At 48.9% G+C, this 18,412-nt stretch overlaps 1 protein-coding gene across 4 annotated transcripts in view; it reads right to left on the bottom strand.

The window, feature by feature from the left end:
- The window catches only part of AP1B1 (adaptor related protein complex 1 subunit beta 1), a 70,950-nt gene that overhangs the window by 24,605 nt on the left and 27,933 nt on the right, over positions 1–18,412 (bottom strand). For all 4 annotated transcript variants that reach the window (XM_054006039.1, XM_054006041.1, XM_054006042.1 and 1 more), the window contains 8 exons: positions 17,722–17,827; positions 14,804–14,939; positions 13,357–13,602; positions 9,779–9,969; positions 8,770–8,991; positions 5,527–5,647; positions 4,336–4,431; positions 335–450 (listed from right to left, as the gene is read on the bottom strand). In XM_054006039.1, coding sequence (XP_053862014.1) covers positions 335–450; positions 4,336–4,431; positions 5,527–5,647; positions 8,770–8,991; positions 9,779–9,969; positions 13,357–13,602; positions 14,804–14,939; positions 17,722–17,827 — 1,234 coding nt within the window. The remainder of the gene's footprint in view (positions 1–334; positions 451–4,335; positions 4,432–5,526; positions 5,648–8,769; positions 8,992–9,778; positions 9,970–13,356; positions 13,603–14,803; positions 14,940–17,721; positions 17,828–18,412) is intronic.

Below are 18,412 nucleotides of genomic sequence, written 5' to 3'. Positions count from 1 at the left end.
GAGCAACTGGGAATAACTGTATGGCTGGCCCATGAGGGGTTTGCATTGGCTCCAATTTCACAAAGGACTTAAGCACGTGCTTAAGTCACATGGAAGTCAGTGGAACTCGAGCATGCGCTTAGCTGCTTTCCTAAATGGGGTCTTAAAAAAATGGGGCAGGCGCAAAAAGATTCCCCCAGAACAGGCCCTCCCTTATACCAAGCCGTCGAAAGGCTTGCTAGCCTGAGCGGTAGGAGCAGCAGCAAAGCACGCCAGCAAGCCTGGCCCAGTGAGCATTTGCTCCGGCTCACTGGAGCAGCACTCGGGGAGTGGTCAGCAGGTGGTGCTCACATACTTGTTGGGGTACTTGCGGAAGATGTCCTTAATGACCACAATGGCTTCTTGCACCACATAGTTGACTTTGGTCTGGATGAGGTCGAGCAGCGTGCTGACGCAGCGCTCTGCTGATTGCTGTTCAGAAGAGAGGAACATGGTCAGTCAGCAGCCGAGGAGAACAGAGAGAACTGACAGAGTTTCTGGGCACAGAAAGCAGAGGCACCTGAATCCCCTTGGACAGCTCCTGTACACACTAGAGGGATGCACACCTCACAGCTTGTTTCAGCGGAGCTCTTCGCACATACCAGGAGCTCCCTGTATCCTCCATCCCCTCCACAAGCTCAGTGGGGGTCACCCTCCCATCCCCCTCTCTTGCAAAAACTCCCTGCAACTCCCCCACCATGCTCCCTACTGCCAGGGGCTCTTATGCTCCCCATTTCCTCCTCCCCCCATGCCAGAGGCTGTGGGCTCTCTTAATTACCCTTTTCCCCCATACCATTGCCGCCCATTCTCTCCCTTGACAGGGATTCCATGTGCCCTCATTTCTCCCCTACACCCATACCAGGGGTCAGCACTGTCCCTCCCATGCCGAGATCTCTGCTCTCCCTGCATTTCTCCTCATCCTTCCAGGTTTCCCCCTCCCACCCGGTCTTCATTTCTCCCTCACTCCAGGTCTCTGCTTCCCTCCCCATACTTCTGGGATACTCAGTGCTCCCATAGTTGCCATCATGATATAATTATGATGCGATTGTGATCGAATTGTGATGCATCTTGTACAAAATAGGTCATGTGAGGCATCAATGGAAAAGTTATGGTTTGCTGAATATGATTATCCCATTTGTATGCACATATCACTTTTGTATCTGGAGTCATGAATATTGACTATGCATCTGTATTTCAAATGTGCTTGCTCCTGGATAACTCCCACAAGTTAGTTTACATCTAGTCTAGTCAGCACATTGTAAATGAACTATTCAAGATAACGGCCTATCAACAAAAACAATGGGCCATGCATAGATGCTGGAATTAAGGGTGTTGGGGTGCTGCCACACCCCCTGGCTTGAAGTGGTTTCCATTATATAAAGGGTTTACAGTTTGGTTCAATAGCTCTCAGCACCCCCACTATAAACACTATGGCCCCTTCGATCAACGAAACGAACAACTATAAAAATTGTTCCAGAGCCCCTGAGGCCATGGGGAAAGCTTATCCTCATCTGATGGGCTTTCCTGTGGACACTTCAGTGGGTATATGAGTAATGGCTGCTATGACTAATCGAAGCATACAAGGGCATGTGATATTGGACTCCATCTTGTGCCTGTACTTTTCCACTAACTGTGTTGGGGATTTTGCTTGGAACAAAGGAGTTCCCTCCACATGGAAGAAGCTATAAAAGGGGGAAGTGACAAACCACTGGGCTTCACTGCCCCTACAACTCAACACCTGGAAGCACCTCAGGAACAAAAACGGAGCTGGGGAAGGTGGTCCCAGGCAGAAAAGAAGGAATCCCAGCCTGCGTGTGAAAGATCTGTCAACTGCCTGTACCATCAGGGTGAGACACTGCTTGATTCAAATACTGTCTAGTCTATAGAACTTGGATTGTTATTTTGTTTATTTCTTAGGTAACCAACTTTGAGCTGTACGATATTACTTAACCACTTAAAATCTTCCTGTAATTAATAAATCTGTTTTATACTTTTTACCTAAAATAGTGGTTGTTTGAAGTGCAAAAGGAAATCCGCCCAGCAACAGGAGCTGGTGCATTGTGCAGTGCTGAGGGGGGGGGGCAGACTGGGTAATAAACTTACTCTGGTCAGGGCAAGACAGTACAGCTCTGGGGTCATGGGCTGGGGGCTGAAGCCTCTCTATTGTTGTGTGACTGGCAAAGGCATTCATGTGACTGTAGCTGGGTGTGTCCCTGCCTGTGTAAATGCTTGTGTGAGTGCAGGACCAGGAGAGGTCTGCAACTTGTCATAGTATCACAGTGAGTAAGGGGCCCAGTCTGGCGAGAGAGAAGACTCAGCATTACCCCAATTCCAGGTTGCACTCCGGGGAAGTCCATCACAACTTCTCAGACTCCCTACCCGCCATTTTCTTGCAGATCCTTGCTCCCCACCCTCTCATCACTAAGTCCATACCCACCCCTCTAAGTCCCTGTTCTGTTAAAAATCCAAAATGTCAGGAACTTGATCAGATACAGTGTTCCAAAGTTATCACACCACAGATACATGCCTACAAGTGTAGTGCCCTGCTATGGCAGCCACTCCAGCCACGCTAGGTAGAGCACTATGCTAATGACACAAACAAGCAGAGCATGTCCTGATCACTAGCAGGCAAACTCACTTTAACAGTTGCCCTATCTATGGGGAAAGAATATTAATCTTTTCTTCAGCTCACTTTTAACACAAAATTTAAGCCCGAGCCACATGACACGTTGCCTATACGCAGCACTTACTAATAAATGACGTAGCCTGTTCATTTCTCATGTTTCTGTGCCAGCAGAGGCTTCCTGTCCTGACTACCACAATGGTGATGGAAGACTCTGCAGCCTGCCAGATGTCTATGTTAAAGGCAGAGGCTGGGAGTCTATAATTTTATTAACATTGTTCATCTGAGATCACGGTGATAAGTCAACCGCAAAGGGAAAGTTCAACAGCAGAGCCAAATATTGCACATGGTAAGAAGCCCAGCTGAGAAGAGGATCTTTCCTCTGCAGAATGATGGGATTTGTGTAGAGAGAGCTCCAAACAGGGCTAACTAGGTTCTCACTCAGATTCACACACCCACAGTGGATTTGAGTGAGGAAAGGCCAAATTAGCTCCAGTTATGCCTTGTTTAACAGTTTATTTCCAACGGCTGGGTTGCTATCGCCACGCTATTTCTCTAATTTGCTTTAGAGTATTTGGCATTAATACATAATTTAACATCTGTCAAATCTAATTCATCCTGAATTTGTCTATAAATAGGTGGCTTGGAGACAACACAAAGCCATGGGGATTTTCCCCGGACATGTCCAGCTTTTTGGGCCTCAAATCCCCGTCCGGGAGGAAATCCCAAAAAGCCGGACATGTCTGGGAAAATAGGGAGGGAGGGCCCGGCGGTGCTCGGCCAGGGGCCGCTCAGCCGGGGCCTGAGCCTCTTGGCCTGGGCTGGCCGGCCGCCAGAGGGAGCCGCTCGGCCAGGGGGGCCGGGACTGCACCCCGCTCCAGCCCCAACCCCAGCTGCCTCCCTGTTTCAGGCTTCCCGCGAACATTTGATTCGCGGGAAGCAGAGGAGGGGAAGAAGCAGGGGGAGGAGCATTCAGGGGAGGGGGCAGGGTTGTTGCGGGGCTGGGGGCGGGGAAGGGGCGGAGTTGGGGCGGGGCTGAGGCCCCGTGGAGTGTCCTTTTTTAAAACTAAAATATGGTAACCCTAATAAATATCTATTTCCCTGTCCAGTCTGTCGCAAGCAATAGCCACTTTAGCATGGGGGCAAAAGGCCCAAGGATACAGCAGTACTAGAGCAGAAGCCTTGACAATTGAGACCAACGAGTGGATGGATTAAATAAATTCCATGCCACTCTCTAGAAGTACTGATGGAAATATATCTCACAGAACAACTGCAGTCCCATCATTCTCGAGCTTGCTTCAGCACTGAAAGCAAAAGCAGAGATTTTTCTTGTTCCTTGAGCCTGTAAGTGCTTAGCACTTTGAATGGAGGAGAGAGGAAGAGGGGATGTATGAGTCATGGGATGATTAATTCAATCCAACTGTGAAGTTACACCTTTCTGCACCCTACTTCTGAATCTGGTCTCTTGCGGTTAACAACTAAACACAGCACATGAGGAACAGCTGATGCGTGAGGGCACATCTAGAGGAACCATGTATGAAGATCACCCTTCCCTTCTCTCCCAGCTGGTGTAGCTTTGGTTTGTTAAGCAGCTCAGGCTTGAATTTCTTGTTAAACTAACCACAGCCCCAGCTTTTCCCCCCGCAAAAAGCGGCTTCTCCTTGTCATGCTGGCCAATGCATCCTGCCACTCACCTCAACCTTGATGGCACAGCGGCCAATGGCTCGGACTGCCTTCCTCACAAAGTCCACATCCACTTCTGTCGCATACTCCTTCAGTTCAGCAAGCACCTGCCAGAGAGGGCAAAAAGGTGAGCCCTGTCCTGCCAGGAAGGAGTCACTGGAGCAGATGCCCCGACCCTTTGGCAGTAGGGGGCCAGGATCCCTCAAAAGGGATGTGATAATGGGCTCCTAAACATCCACAGACTCAGGCTGACAAGACATTCTTGACAGCATCGTGGTCTGCTGGCTCCATAGAGACACAGTTTGCCAACGTTCTGAAGAGCTACACACCGTTAGTATCTCATTAGCCACCATATTTAAGAGCTGAGGTGAAGTAAAACCCTCGCAGAATGCTAACCAGATATGGCTGCTTGACAAGGCTCCCCCTCAGTGGTTAATGCTGGCTGAAAGCAAGGAAGCTTGCAGTGCTACTCTTAGGCAATGGAGAGAAACTGAGGTAAGGAAGCACATGCTACTGAGGTGTGCATGTGCATAGGCAGGGCACAGGTGTAAAGCAGAAATTTCCACCTCTCCCACTGTAATAGTGAAGGTACAGTGCTGATGCTGGTATGGGAGGTGAAGTGAAACAGGGGATCTGGGATGTTGGATCCTTCTAGAACTTGCTTAGCTCTCTCAGCAGGCACCGGTCTGTAGAGAATGCTGGAAGGCAGCAATGCTAGAAAACTCAGCCCCCACTCCTGAAACTGGTGCTGGAAAAAGGGAGTTTTACCAGAAGGCCAGTCCAGCCCTCCTCAGGGCCAAGACAGGGTTCTGCCCTTAGTCCAGGCCAGTTTAAATATCGCCAGTCCTGGGGCTTCTATCACTGCCCTTGGGAGACTAGTCCCCAGTCTAAGGCCTGGAGCCGAAGGCTGCACTCAGAAAGGGAGTTGTTCCATTGGCTTCAGTGGGCTTAGGTCCAGACCCTAACAGAGCTCACCATGACGAAATTCCCACCCCCACTAGTAATGTTGTCAACTCCTCGGTTTAATTTCACCCAATCATCATCCCCTTCCCCCATTTCACTGGCCAGACCAGGTCGTCTAGTCACAATTTACACCTTTCAGGTTACACCAAGCCAAAGGGTGACGGTGGGGAACAACCTTCCCACAGCCTGCCCCATCCAGCAGGCACAAGGGGCTGGATCCCCTGGGGAGGAGGGCTGACCTGAGCAATGTTGGCCTGGGAAGCCAGGCGGATCATGATGTCCAGTTTCTCCAGTTTAACGTAGATGGGGTCATTGTACTTCACAAAAAACACTTTCATCTCATGCTTCAGGATTTCAGGCCTGGAGAGGGAGACAGGCAGTGTTAAATGACATTTGAACTCTCTACATTTTATCATGCGAACCAGCAAAGAGCCATTTTAAAATCCAGTGCTGATTCCCCCCTCCCCCCATGCATTGAGGATGTCCGACATGCACCTGTGTCACATAACTACTTCCAGAACCTCATGGTGAGGTGAATGGGGAGTGACTCGGTGTTAGCCGCATGCTGCTCCTCATCACCATTCCCTCAACTTTCCAAGTCTGAAGCAGCACACCCAGCTTGAATGGGTACATGGGATTTGCTAGATCAGGTCATTCACCTTTCAGACCCAATATCCTGCTTCTGGCAGTGGCAGGACCTGAATCTTTTGAGGTAAGTGACCCCTTCTCCCTTCTAATGCAGCTAGCTGTGTTGTACAATGCTGTACGTGTGGGAGGGAGGCAGAAAGAGAAATATGCCCTGACCTCTGCAATCATCTGATAGCCTGAAACATAAAACTGATTCCCTTTTGAGTTGGCTAGAAGCATTGGTCACATGCTGGAGCGTAGAGAGGGCTGAAGAATTGACCAAGACCTTGTGACAGAGGATCTTAACCTCAGATGGCTGCACAATAAAGCCTCGAGTAGCACAGCACCCACCACAGGGAGAGTCCGATCTAGCTGGCCACTAGGCTCTACCGCAATAAAGAACAGTACTGAACAGGGCTGGGAAGAGTATTGCAATTGAGGGGGAAAAAAATCAGCTACAAGTTTGGAGATAATTAGTACAATTCCCTCCTCTCCTTCCCCAACACACTTTTCTCAAGGACAACAGGGTTATTTCTGCAGTAGCAACTGCTTCTGTGGCTTGCACAAGGCAACAGGAAAGGGCTGAAGATATAAAACTCTTGGGGACGTGTATGGCCACTATTACCATAGCATCGGAGCTCAATCTTTAGGCCTTGTCTACATTAGAGTTTTGTCAACAAAAGTTATGCCAACATACAGCAACTGCTTTAATTAAACCGCTGTTGCATGTCTACACTATACTCCTTGTGTCAGCAAAGCACATCCACACTAGCAGCTCTTACATTAACACAGAGAGCAGTGCACTCTGGGTAGCTATCCCACTGCACAGTGCTTTGGGAAGGGTTTGCAATGCCTTATGGGGCAGGTATAGCATCACATGATGCAGATTTCTAAATCCCATCATTCCATGGGCATCCTACTAAATTGCCTTGCCAGCTGCTTTTCAACTGCCGTGTGTGGTGGGGAAAGAGTGTGTGACAGGGAGCGTGTGTAAGTATGTGGGGGGAGAGACAGAGAGTACATGTGTGTTGGGGGAGAGCGAGTGTGTCAGCATGCTGTCCTTAAGTCCAGACAGCAGCCGGAAACAACCAATCCTGAGGCAGGGGGAGGGGGACACCCACCCCCATATCAGTCCCTGCCTCCTTCCCTGGCTTGACTTGCTCAGTCTCTCCCTCCTCACCCCTTAGCAGCAGCGCCCTGCTCTGCCTGCCGCTTTGTTCCTAGTGCTGGGGAGAGCCGGATTCCACATGAATGGTTCTGTGATTCCCTCCCAGTTCTCCCACATCCTCCTCAGCCCACAGACCAACGTAGTCCAGGCAGGAGAGCCTTTGCTGTTTTACTGCTGGGAGCCACACGCTCAGCATATGAATTCTCCATGCTGAGGCATGTCAAGGCTTCTGGACCTTTGAAAGGCGAGGGTTGCATGCCTGCAGGGCAGCAGAGTTCAGAACAGTGAACAGAATGGTCACAGTGAGCATTGTGGGATACTGGGGGAGGCCAGTTACAGCGACGCAGCATCTACATTGATGCGTTCTCGCTAACTTTGCTGCCAAAAGCTCTATGCCTCTCACTGAAGTGGTTTTATTTTGTTGGCAAAACAGGAGAGTTTTGCTGCAAAAAGTAGTATTGTAGTGTGTACACCCTCCACTGGTTTTGTCAGCAAAAGGCAGACAAGGCCTTAGAGTATTTATCTGCACCCCTGAGGTGGAGATGTGCTATTAACCCTATTGCACAGAGGAGGAATCCAGGCACAGAGACGGACTTGCCATGGAACTTGAAGCCAGGTCTCTGGAGTGCTAGCCTGGTACCCTAACCACTAGACCATCAGTCCCTCTCCAAACTGAGAATGGGACTGGCTTTTAGTTTAACTACCTACCTTTCTCAGTTCTATTTGCTCTCCACTTGCAGGAAAAGCTTCTAATTTCAACATGCAATAATGGCAAGGAGAGAAATGTAAAGATCTGATCCGGACTCTCCCTCAGAGAAAAAAAACTTTTGAAGTGATAATCAAGATGGCCCAGTACAGACAATTTTATAAGAAGTGTGAGAATAGTTTTTTTTCCCTCTTACTTAATTGGCCTCTCAGAGTTGGTAAGACAACTCCCACCTGTTCATGCTCTCTGTATGTGTATATATAGCTCCTCAATATATGTTCCATTCTATATGCATCCGAAGAAGTGGGCTGTAGCCCATGAAAGCTTAGGCTCAAATACATTTGTTAGTCTCTAAGGTGCCACAAGGACTCCTGTTCTTTTTACAAAAATGATTTTTTCCAAAGTCATTAGACACATTTGATAACAAACAAAAAATTTTACAGTTGTATCATGGACAGCGTAAAGTGTGAGAAGGCAACCAATAGTGCACACTTCACTTGGAGCGTGACGCTTGTCTCTAAAGATCCATGTACACTGCAATCACAGGGTGTCATTAGAGCTTGTTTAGACCTAGCTTTGATCTAGCTAGTTCAAGTACCAGCGCAGTGAAGCCATGACAGCATGTGCTTTAGGGGCTTCCCTGCTCCAGGCCCTGAAATAACTCAGTCAGAGCTTGGCTACGCCCCCGTGAGCTGCAATGGCATCCTGTGATGGCAGTGCAGACAAACCCTTAGTTTCTAGTCCATTTCATTTCTTGATTCACAGAATCTTTGGGATTCCAACACTGTCGAGGGAAGATCCTATTGGTCTGCTATGTAGCTTCCAAAGTACCTTGTATTCATGGCATTAGATTCCTGGGTGGTTAAGGCCCTACTGCTGAGGTCTGAGCAGGGAGAGGAGTTTGCCTGAAGCCAGCCAGGCCTGGCATGGAGGAGCTGACTATGCCTCCCTACCCATCAACATTAGATGGTTGCATCTCACCTCTTCTGCACGATGAGGTTGATGTTGCGGAGAGCCACATACTGCAGCTCAGGCTCTGCCGAGAGCAGTGTGACCAGAGGAGGAGCCAATTTCTTCAGCAGGGTGCCATAATAATCCAGGTCCTTCGACAGCATCTCCATGAACTTCATCAGCACTTTCACTGCTGATAGGACCACGGCAGAGTTGGCATGGGACAGCCGGGGCGTCACCCGTTCACAGATGCTGGGAGAGGTGTGGGGAGAAGGGAGAACAAGAAAGGCAAATACAAAGCAACTGGATGGAAAAGTTTTAACCCTTAAGGCAAATATTGCTAGTACCACCAAGGTTACAAGCCTGTGCCAATATTTGGTTCACACTAGGGACTGCTTTCAACCATTTCTTTCATGTTCCACTGCCCTGAAAGTAATCTGGGCTCACAGGACTGCTCGAGGGGCAAACCCAGCCATGGATCAGAGATAGGGTCCCAATCTTGAACCCTCATTGCCAGTGCTGGTGAATTAACTCAGCCGGCAAAGAAAAGTATCTCATGCCACTTCTGAGCCATCACCTTGAGGTGACCTAGTAGCCAAAATAGACTCAGGAAGAAGCAGAGTCAAGGTCTCCTTGATAGCACAGAACAGCATAACAGTGGATCCTTAGATGAAGAACAGGAAGGGACATGCCCAAGGACACTAGTGATACTTGCTGCTTGCACTGGCCGGGGTATAAAAACCAAAAAAGATGTTTTGGGTTCTTGAAGGAGAAGAAGAGAAGACCTGGCACTGGAAGGATGTGGTCTATATAGTCTAGTCATTGAAAGAAGCGTATAGGTCCCATGTAGCTTACAAGTCATTGGCCGATCAGCCTGATTTCTAGATCCCTAATGTCCAGATACCACAGCAACCTAATAGCGGGCTCCCCAGACCCTCCTCCCACCACCTCCGGGCCTCCCAACAGAAGGTTCCCCAGACCCTCCCCCCCAATCACCTCTGGGCCTCCCAACAGCAGGAGCCACAGCCCCTCACCTCACCTCTGGGCTTCCCGGTCATCCTTGGGCATGTAGTTAGCCAGACAGTCCAGGATGAAGATCTGGCCCCACTCCGTGCACTCATTCAGGGCCGTCAGCAGCTTGTTAATAGACTGGGGGTTCAGGTCCAGCAGGTTACTGCTTGGGTGAGACTCTGCTATTTCCGAAAGGGCTGCTACCGCATTAGCCACCACCTGAGAGAGGACAGGCAGGCAATTAACGTCCATTTCGCATGTCTAACACCTTCCCATTCATAGTCACATACATGCAAGGAGACAGTATTGCCTGGGGGATAGCGGATGGGGACCTGGGGGGTCAGGAAACCCAGGTTCTATTTCTGCCAGGAGCTACCTGTGTTACTGCGGGTAACCTCTGTGCCCAAGTTCCTCCTTCTGCAAGCCAGGGGGCTTATCCACCTCTGTAAGCGCTTAGGTCACCTCAGCAAAAGGCACTAAGAATAGAGCATTATTGTGGCTTGGAACAGCTGCTGGCACTCCAGCCACAGGGCGACCCACAAGGCAGCCAAGAACACGGCACACTGCCAGGGAACCACAGACAGCTCTTGGACCAAACGCTCGTTGGACAAGACACATTTGAATACCCTACACGAAAAAGCTTTAAGACACATGATCCTCTGCGACTATCAGTGGCCTCACCATCACACCAGCCACAAGCAATTTCTTAACACTACCACCAACCTGGGCTACAGGGGAAAGTCAACGAGGGATAGGAAGAAGGGGCTCAGAACTGCATGGAACAGAACCTGAGCCAGATTTACAAGCCCCCCCCGCTCCCTGAAAACAGACATACATCCTTGCCAACAGCACCTCTCAGAGCCTCCAAACGACAACTGAGTGCCAACCCCCTCACACAAATAATTAAAGATACAGGAGACAGGAATGTAATTACTGTTAGCATGGTCCTGTGGCCTAGATGGTAACCTCTTTAAATATTCAGTGTGTGCTGGTGAAGTGAAGCTGGAGTCAGACCCAGCCCTTCACCCTGGAGCTTGGAAGATGGGATCCCTCATTATTCAGACACTGACCACAACACCTTTGCTCCCTAAACACAGAACCACCATTAATCTCCTTTGAAGCCATTGGCTCCTTGCCTGCAAGGTTTGCACAGCAATGCAGCTGCTTAATTGGGTGGGTGGTAAGAGTTGATGGGCAGCAGAGAGAGGGGCGAGGGAGACATGGTGGTTAGCAGGGTTTGAAATACTCTCCAGCCCCAAAGTCAGGGCTTTCTTTTACGAGAGGAGGGAGATAAGTGGAAGGGGCAAGTCCACAAGCTATCAGGGATGTGATGAGTCTCCCCTGAACCTGTAACACAGCGAGAGATGTTATAAACCTACCCGTGTTGCAAGGTTATTCACTCACTTCTGAGTCCCCAGTTGCTGGCTAGCAGTACTATTGGATTTTGGCATCAGTGCTGTGCTAGAGACCAGAACAGGGCTTGGCCATCAGCTAAAAACTAATCTGCTCATCCAAGCTTGAAAGAAAAAACAAAGGGGGAATTGTTTGTACCTACAGGCCAACAGACTTGTCAATGCATTTTAGTGACACAAAAGTGCTTCTTGACTTTCTGCTGTAGTGCTCCCTTCAGGGCATAGGGGTTTGAAGAGAACAAGGAGGTTTGTTCCTCCATTAGGCCCTTCTGATTGCTGCAGTCAAAGTAATCCTGGCAGAGCAGCGAGGGAGGACACAGAACTCAGAGCTGGAAATGCTGCCAAGGGCCGATCGTGAAGAGAGAACCCAAATCCTTGGCATTGATGGGGAGCTCTGACATAATGCTGCAGGCCTAGCTGCTGCCAAGTCCCCTCCACAAGAGGAAGCTTGTGGATGTTACATGAATAGATGGGTTTTCATCTTGGGTAAGTAGTACATCTGCCTACCTTTCATCTCAGCAGGATCCTAGAACGCTTACCAACTAGATACAGGCAGCCACCTCTGGGCTAGAGAGCAGCAGCCAAATGGTCTGAAGCAGAGATGGGGAAGGAAATTTTGGCCAGTTAAGGCTAATTATTACCCATAAATGCAAAGGGTGCCCAATCAGAGCAGACAGGCCCTTGATTGTAAAGGTCTCAGTCAAGACAGCCACACAGCTTCCAAAGGACGAATGGTTAAACTGACCTAGACAGGATTCCAAATCCTGGCTCCAGATTCCCTAGATGTTTCAGAGCCAATGCTCACTAAGCCAATCTGACTGGTATCCAGAACCTCAAAGCACTTTTATGAACTAAGAGCCAGGTGAGCTCACAAAGGAACTGGTGAAATGCAGCCACCATTTTATGCCAGAGTCATTACACCAGAGCTTCCATTTCCCAAGACCCCAATTTCCTGGATGGCAGCTCGATGGTAACTGAACCCTTGCAAAGAATAGAGGCTAGAGCCACCAGATCACATGTAAGCGCTCTCCCCCACCTCTTTACCTAGCCAGGAGAGCCACAGAAGAGACAAGCTTCTCTTGAGGAGTGTGGAGATGGAAGCAGCAGGGCTAAGACCTAAGGAAAGAAGAAAGTGTAGCCCTTTGAGGCACAAGGAAGAAACTGACAGGCAGGAAGCGCCCAGCTGGCAGAGCGGGAGGAGATGGACTTTGACATATCCATAGCTTTTACATGAATGCTCCTAAGACTAAGCACATCTCTTGCCTAGTGCCAGTGCTCCATGCAGTTGCTCTGAGATTGAAAAGGCATCAGACACAGGCAGGATTGTTCCAATATTGCTCCTCTCGTCAGGCACTGCAACTATTCATGGCCACTGGTCACCTGTTGGGCTTTAGTCAAGGTGGCTGTGTTGGTGGCAATGACTACCCAGAAATCAGTACGGGCATCAGAACCATTTCTGCCCCATCAGCAGAGTTCTGTGACACACCCCTGTCCCCCAAAATAGCTTTAATGACTCTCCAAACACCATCTCCTAAGCCTGTCTGGTTTTGCACAGCCATGAGTGAGTGACATTTGCACAGAACACCTTGCAATGGAGAAGACTTGTTGCATCATCTACTCCATTCCTCTGTCAGGGCAGGCACTAACCACACGGGAGTCAATGGCTATTACAGTATCTGTCTCCTTTCTGATTACACCCAACTAGCAAGCAGGGCCTCCTCACCCGGGATGCACCTTGAAGGGCTGAATGGTTACCTGCTAACAAACAGCATACTGCAGAGACAGCAAACGAAAGGGAGGCCAGGCCAGGCGGGGATTACAAGGGCAAGCAGTGAGATCTGCACAGCTCTCAGGAGAGGCTATCACTAAATACTCTAGTGTAAGCAAGGAGAGAGGGGGGAAGAGGAGGGAGAGTCCACAGCGTCTTGAGGCCAAAGAAGCCTCCTCTGTACAATGGCATTTTTTAAGGACCATTCAAGAGATCTCAGCATATTCATGTTTTGGAAGATTCCCAGGTGCCCCTGGCTGAAGCAATGAATGCAGAGAGCCATGCAGATGTTTATGCTTGGATTAGTGGGAGACGATAAGTGAGTGGGAAGAGCAACTGACCAAGTCCGTTGCAGTCTGGAGGAGAAAAGAGGAAGGGGCTGAAGACAGTTTAGAGCAGCGAATGAAAGCCGAAAAGAACAATCACCATAGGGTTGGAATCCGAGATGAGGTCCTTCAATGTGTCCAGGAAACCTTGGTCCTCCACAAGCTGGGCATTGATGTCGTGAAGCTTTGCCACGCAGACTGCTGCTGTCTTACGCACGTAAGGGTCCTCGTCCTTCAGACACTTCCTCAGGGGCTCACAGAGATACTCTGTTATCTTATCCACCCGGATGCAGCCCATTGTCCGCACAGCCAGAGCCCGGATCAGAGGGTTGGGATCCTCACAGTCCTACAGGGGTTAAAAAGGGATGTTAGATTCCTGTCACCACTTTGGGCCACAATTTTCAGGCTTGGGGGGCTGAAGCTCTTAGTACATATTCAGGAACCAAAACGAAAGTGATTTGAATTCCAGTGGTGCCGTGCATTGAGTGCTAAGATCAGGTCTCTCATTTAGGTGCCTCAATATGGATTTAGGACTTCAGGAATGTGAATTTGACAGCCTGGGCCACAGTGCAGGTATTAACCCCTTAATGCTGTCTGGAGGTGGACATCATCACCTCTCATGCAGACACTTGTTAGGTTACACCAAATGTCAATGCTGCCAAGTGCTTACATTCCTTCCGCAAAAGCCGTCAAACGCAACCCTTTTCTTCACCTGTAAGTCACCCCTACGCAAAGGGTATTGGCTTCCAGCAGGGACTGGAACTAGCAAATCCAAAAGCATTTAAAATTCTGCTTTGGCAGCATCTTTGCTCCCAACACATTCTCATTCTGCAGCTGCAGACGCCTGCAGCAAGGAGAACATGAAGACCTTCTCAGCGGCAGCCATCCTTACTGGTGAACTCTGCTGATGGTCCAGGACAGACATTAGCCATGGGAGGCTCGTGGAGGGGACAGAACTTCCTCAGTTTATGAGAAGATAACAGAAGTACAACTGCCATGGAAGTATTTCTTCTGAGCTAAAATAAAGGCCCAGTTTAGCTTCTTCATCCAGTGCTCAAGCCCCAGGGAATTACAGCTGATTTACACAAGACCAGAGGGGTAAGGCTGAGAAAGCCAACCTGCGCCCACTTCTCTGGAGCTGGTTAAGTGGCAATTCAGTCTGCAGGCTTCCCAGGCCTCATACTGTTTTCCCATCAAATGCAGTGGGTAGGACTGATGTGAGGGGGACACTCAGTGACCATGGAGACTGAATTCCCACTCATAGGGAGATCCTTCCAGGTCAGGATTAAGTTCTTAAGCGGAATGGTGAAAAGGGAAGCCCAGGACTGAAGGAATATGGTGCACAAGTAAGGGTGGACTGGGTGATGGGTGTCCCGTTTCCTCCTCCCCTAGAAGAGCAATACTAAGCTCATTGAGAGGAGGAGGAGTGGAAATTCAGTCAGGGGTTTTGCTGAATGACTTCGGTTCTGGATACACATGGCAAACCAAGCTTGAGCCCTCCACGATGCAGGTGTACATTGCCGTGGTAAGCAGCACTCCCATCTCACCTTTACGAAGGTGTTGACAGCCATAATGGCCATGTCTGGCTGGCTCTTGGCATAATTCATCAGGTACAGGTAGACCAGCTTCTTCAGCTCTAGGTTATCGGTCTGCATACAGTTCACCACATCTGGGAAGAGCGCACTGAAACACAGAGTGCCAGCATAAACTACCCCAGTGCTACTGAGACAGGAGAGGAGAGAGTTAGCTGGGGCATGTTCAACTTTCACCTCTATAACCAGAGGCATGCATGTGTCCAGCCACAAATCACCTCCTCTGGCCCTCCCAGCTGCCACAGTATTTCCAAAACCTTTTATGTACCTAAGTGTGAGACTCCATTGAGCTCTCTGAAGGAGCCATTCCAACATCTGGATTTCTTCATGGATCTCCACTAAAATAAGCTCAACAAAGCAGTCCCTAAAAGCATGGTTAAGTGCGGAGGCTTGCTTTTCCTCCACCTGCAGCCATGTTGAACAACCATGCTTCAACACAGCCAATTTCATAGTGAAGTGTAAATTCTTTTAAGAGCTAAACTATGTGCTGAACAAAGTACCTGCACCACAAGTTATCATCCAATGGCTGTTCAGACATGACAGCACGCTCAGTCAAAAAGATTGTGTGGTCACATCTTACCACGGTGTTGAAGGGAAACTTTATTGCATCAAAGACAGAATAGAAAAAGCGAGACAACATCCTTCTTATCAGGAACACAGCTTCACAAGGACAGCACTGAATTCCAGAGCTGTAACAGTCCCCTAACAGAGCGCAGCTAGAAGAGAAGTCTAAGTCTCTGGTCCTAGTGAATGAGTGAAAATATTCTAGAGTTGCAGAATTTGAGATAAGTTGTATGGAGAAATAGCCCTGCATAAGAGCCCGTTGACAGCATCAGAGCCGGGTGAATGGGGACAAGCTCAGCTTGTGCTATTGCTACAGCAGAGCCCAGATCCACTTGATTGTTAGTGACTCTTCCCTTGCAATGATGTTACATCTAAAAAAGCTGGTTAGGCCACCAAGTCTAAAGCAGAATGAGGCGAGAACAATTCAGGAGTGAATCTGGGCGGGGGGGGGGGGGGGGGGGGGGGAACGACAAAAAACAGACTACTCAGACACCTAACTCTCAAAAAACAGTCAAGGTCAGAGATTGTTGGACCTAGGAGCTGGCCTACTTGGCCTGTTCTCATTGTTTTAAGCTAACATGCATGCCCCAGCAAATCCACTGAATAGTAATACGGTGCAATATGTGGGGTGGGATCAGTTACGGGGGAACCCGTACATACGGAATATATCAGTGATTTGTTATCTGCCAGACAGTAAATATTTACTGTCTTAAAAGCCATTCTTAAATCGCTGTCATGCTTTCCACTGATGGGAATGGATTGGGAAGCTACCATTGTCCTGATACTGCCCAGCCATTTGATGAGGCGCAACAAAGCTCTGAGGAAGTAGAGCCCTTCACGAGCACGGCAAAAGGGTCTTCAAAGTGCTCACACAAATATTTTTCTTCAGTTGACTTAATCTCTATTAACACTTGATGAAATTCCAGAATCTAAGACTTTAAGGCTCCCAGCCTTCCCCTGAATTCAGATGGATTCTGCTTGAAACCATACTCTGCACTCATGTGTCAAGAAGGTAGCTTCCCTTCAGAGGAATCAGTCATTACTTATCTCAGCCTTCAGAGAAACTTCTCTCTGGTTAGATGTAGGGATCAGACTCTGGCTACAGACACCTGCTCCCTATGCGCCTCACTTTACTTCATACAGACACATCCTTCTCTCCCTTTCTGTATTTTGTGCTTTTTACCATTGTGTTCCCAGGCCAGGAACCCTCCATCCAATCCTTACATCCTGCTCCTTCAAATGCACCCTCCTCACTCTCCTAGACTGACTTCCTGGGTCTTGCACTGGCCTATCTTGCTTTACTTTGTGAGCTCTTCTGCTGGGGGCCCTGGCTGGTGTCCTGACCCTTGGGTTCTAGTCACAGCTCTGCTACTGACTGAATGTGCAAGACTGGACAAGTCACATCTGTAAAATGGGAACAGAGCTTTAGCCACCTTTGTAAAGCACAGATTTAACAATGAAGGGTGCTAGGTGGTTGTACTGTTACTAGCTAGACCTAGAAGTTGATCTCTCTCATAACCTTGAATGCATCCTTTTAAAAAGGTGCATATGGATGTGCGAGAGACCAAGGTCACCACTCCTAAAAGAGGAAGGGGCAGCAGCACCATTTGGGTTTACAGCCTGTGTAGGGAGGGAGGGAGGCCGTATTTCTTTACCATGACTACCTGATGGGGTAAAAGGGAGAGGAAAATGGAAGAGCTCAGCTTAATATTTTATTCTTGGCTCATCATAACAAGATCATCAGCTATGAAACAAAGATATCTGTCCTCTGTCAAAAGGGGCTTGTTTGCCTTTTTTTTTTTTTTTTTAAAAGGTTAAATTTAAGAAAGCAGCAATAATTCCAATAAACTAATCTGGAAACCAGTCCAGTCCTCCTTTAGCTAGATTACTACTAAAAACAAGTCAAGCTTGCTGACTGATGGGCTACTTGACCTGAATATAATGTTCATCTTTCAGCGCAGAGGCTGCAGTGACAGGCAAGCTCTCACCCAGCTCTCACACAAGACAAATGGGTAACTGACGTGCAGACCACCCACAGAGCCAAAAGGAGCCTTCTGTCATGGACATGGAGGCCGATCTCAAGAAGCCATAGGCCCCATTATGCCTTGAGCCAAGGAGCTTTGTTTGTTGGGACCTGTAGTTTACATGGGCTGCTATAATCTACTTGTTTAATACACATTAGGAGCAGCAATCAGGTTCTGGGCAAGCTGCCAGTGCATCTCTGCAGCTGGGTATAGTTTGGGCACTCCCAACCCTACAGCAATAGATGGCAACCCAAAAGCGTCTCCACCCTGTGCATGGCAGCGCACCTGACATCTTTGCCAACGGTCATGGATGCGATCACCTTCTTCACCGCCTCTTTCTTCTTCTCCTTCTTGTCGCTGTTCAACTCTGCCTTCAACTCAAAGATCTCCCCTGGAGAAGAGGGCGAAAGAGATTCAGGAGTTAACATTCCCTGCCCTGACAGATTGGGGAAAGCAGCAGGTTTTGGTAGAAAGGTACAGTCAGCTGCTTAGATGAATGCTCCATTTTAATTACCCACAGGAATTGAAAGCAATTGCTTGCCTGTTTCTATTAAATGAAGGCAAAGAGCTCTCTTTGACCCAGGCTGGCAAGGGAGCCCAGCCAGTGGAGTAACATCTCAAGATGCCACATTCAGTAATGGTCGTAGCCCCACTGGGAACACAGCCACAGCCAAGCTACTCTCCCCCATCAGGCACTCTACACCTCCTGGGCCAAGGAGAGTTTACAATGACTTGGCAGAAAGCAGGCAGGCCCACTGGAGCGGGAACACAATGCACTAACCAGCTCATCGGATGAAAGTTTAAGGTTTGGGCTTGATAGCTCTCCCAGGCTGGGACTGCCTCAGAATCTGTGCGCTCAGAGAGAGCACAACTTGCCAATTCCCCACTGGCTAGCTCAATCGGTGTCAGTGGGATCCAGAAGGTAAGGCACTTAGCTGGAAGCAAAATCAACACAATGGAGGAAGGAGTAGAGGGG

The sequence above is a fragment of the Malaclemys terrapin genome, chromosome 16, assembly GCF_027887155.1.
Source record: "Malaclemys terrapin pileata isolate rMalTer1 chromosome 16, rMalTer1.hap1, whole genome shotgun sequence".
Lineage (NCBI taxonomy): Eukaryota > Metazoa > Chordata > Testudines > Emydidae > Malaclemys > Malaclemys terrapin.
The sequence above is the reverse complement of the archived record's forward strand: the minus strand, read 5'-3'. Positions and strand labels throughout refer to the sequence as shown.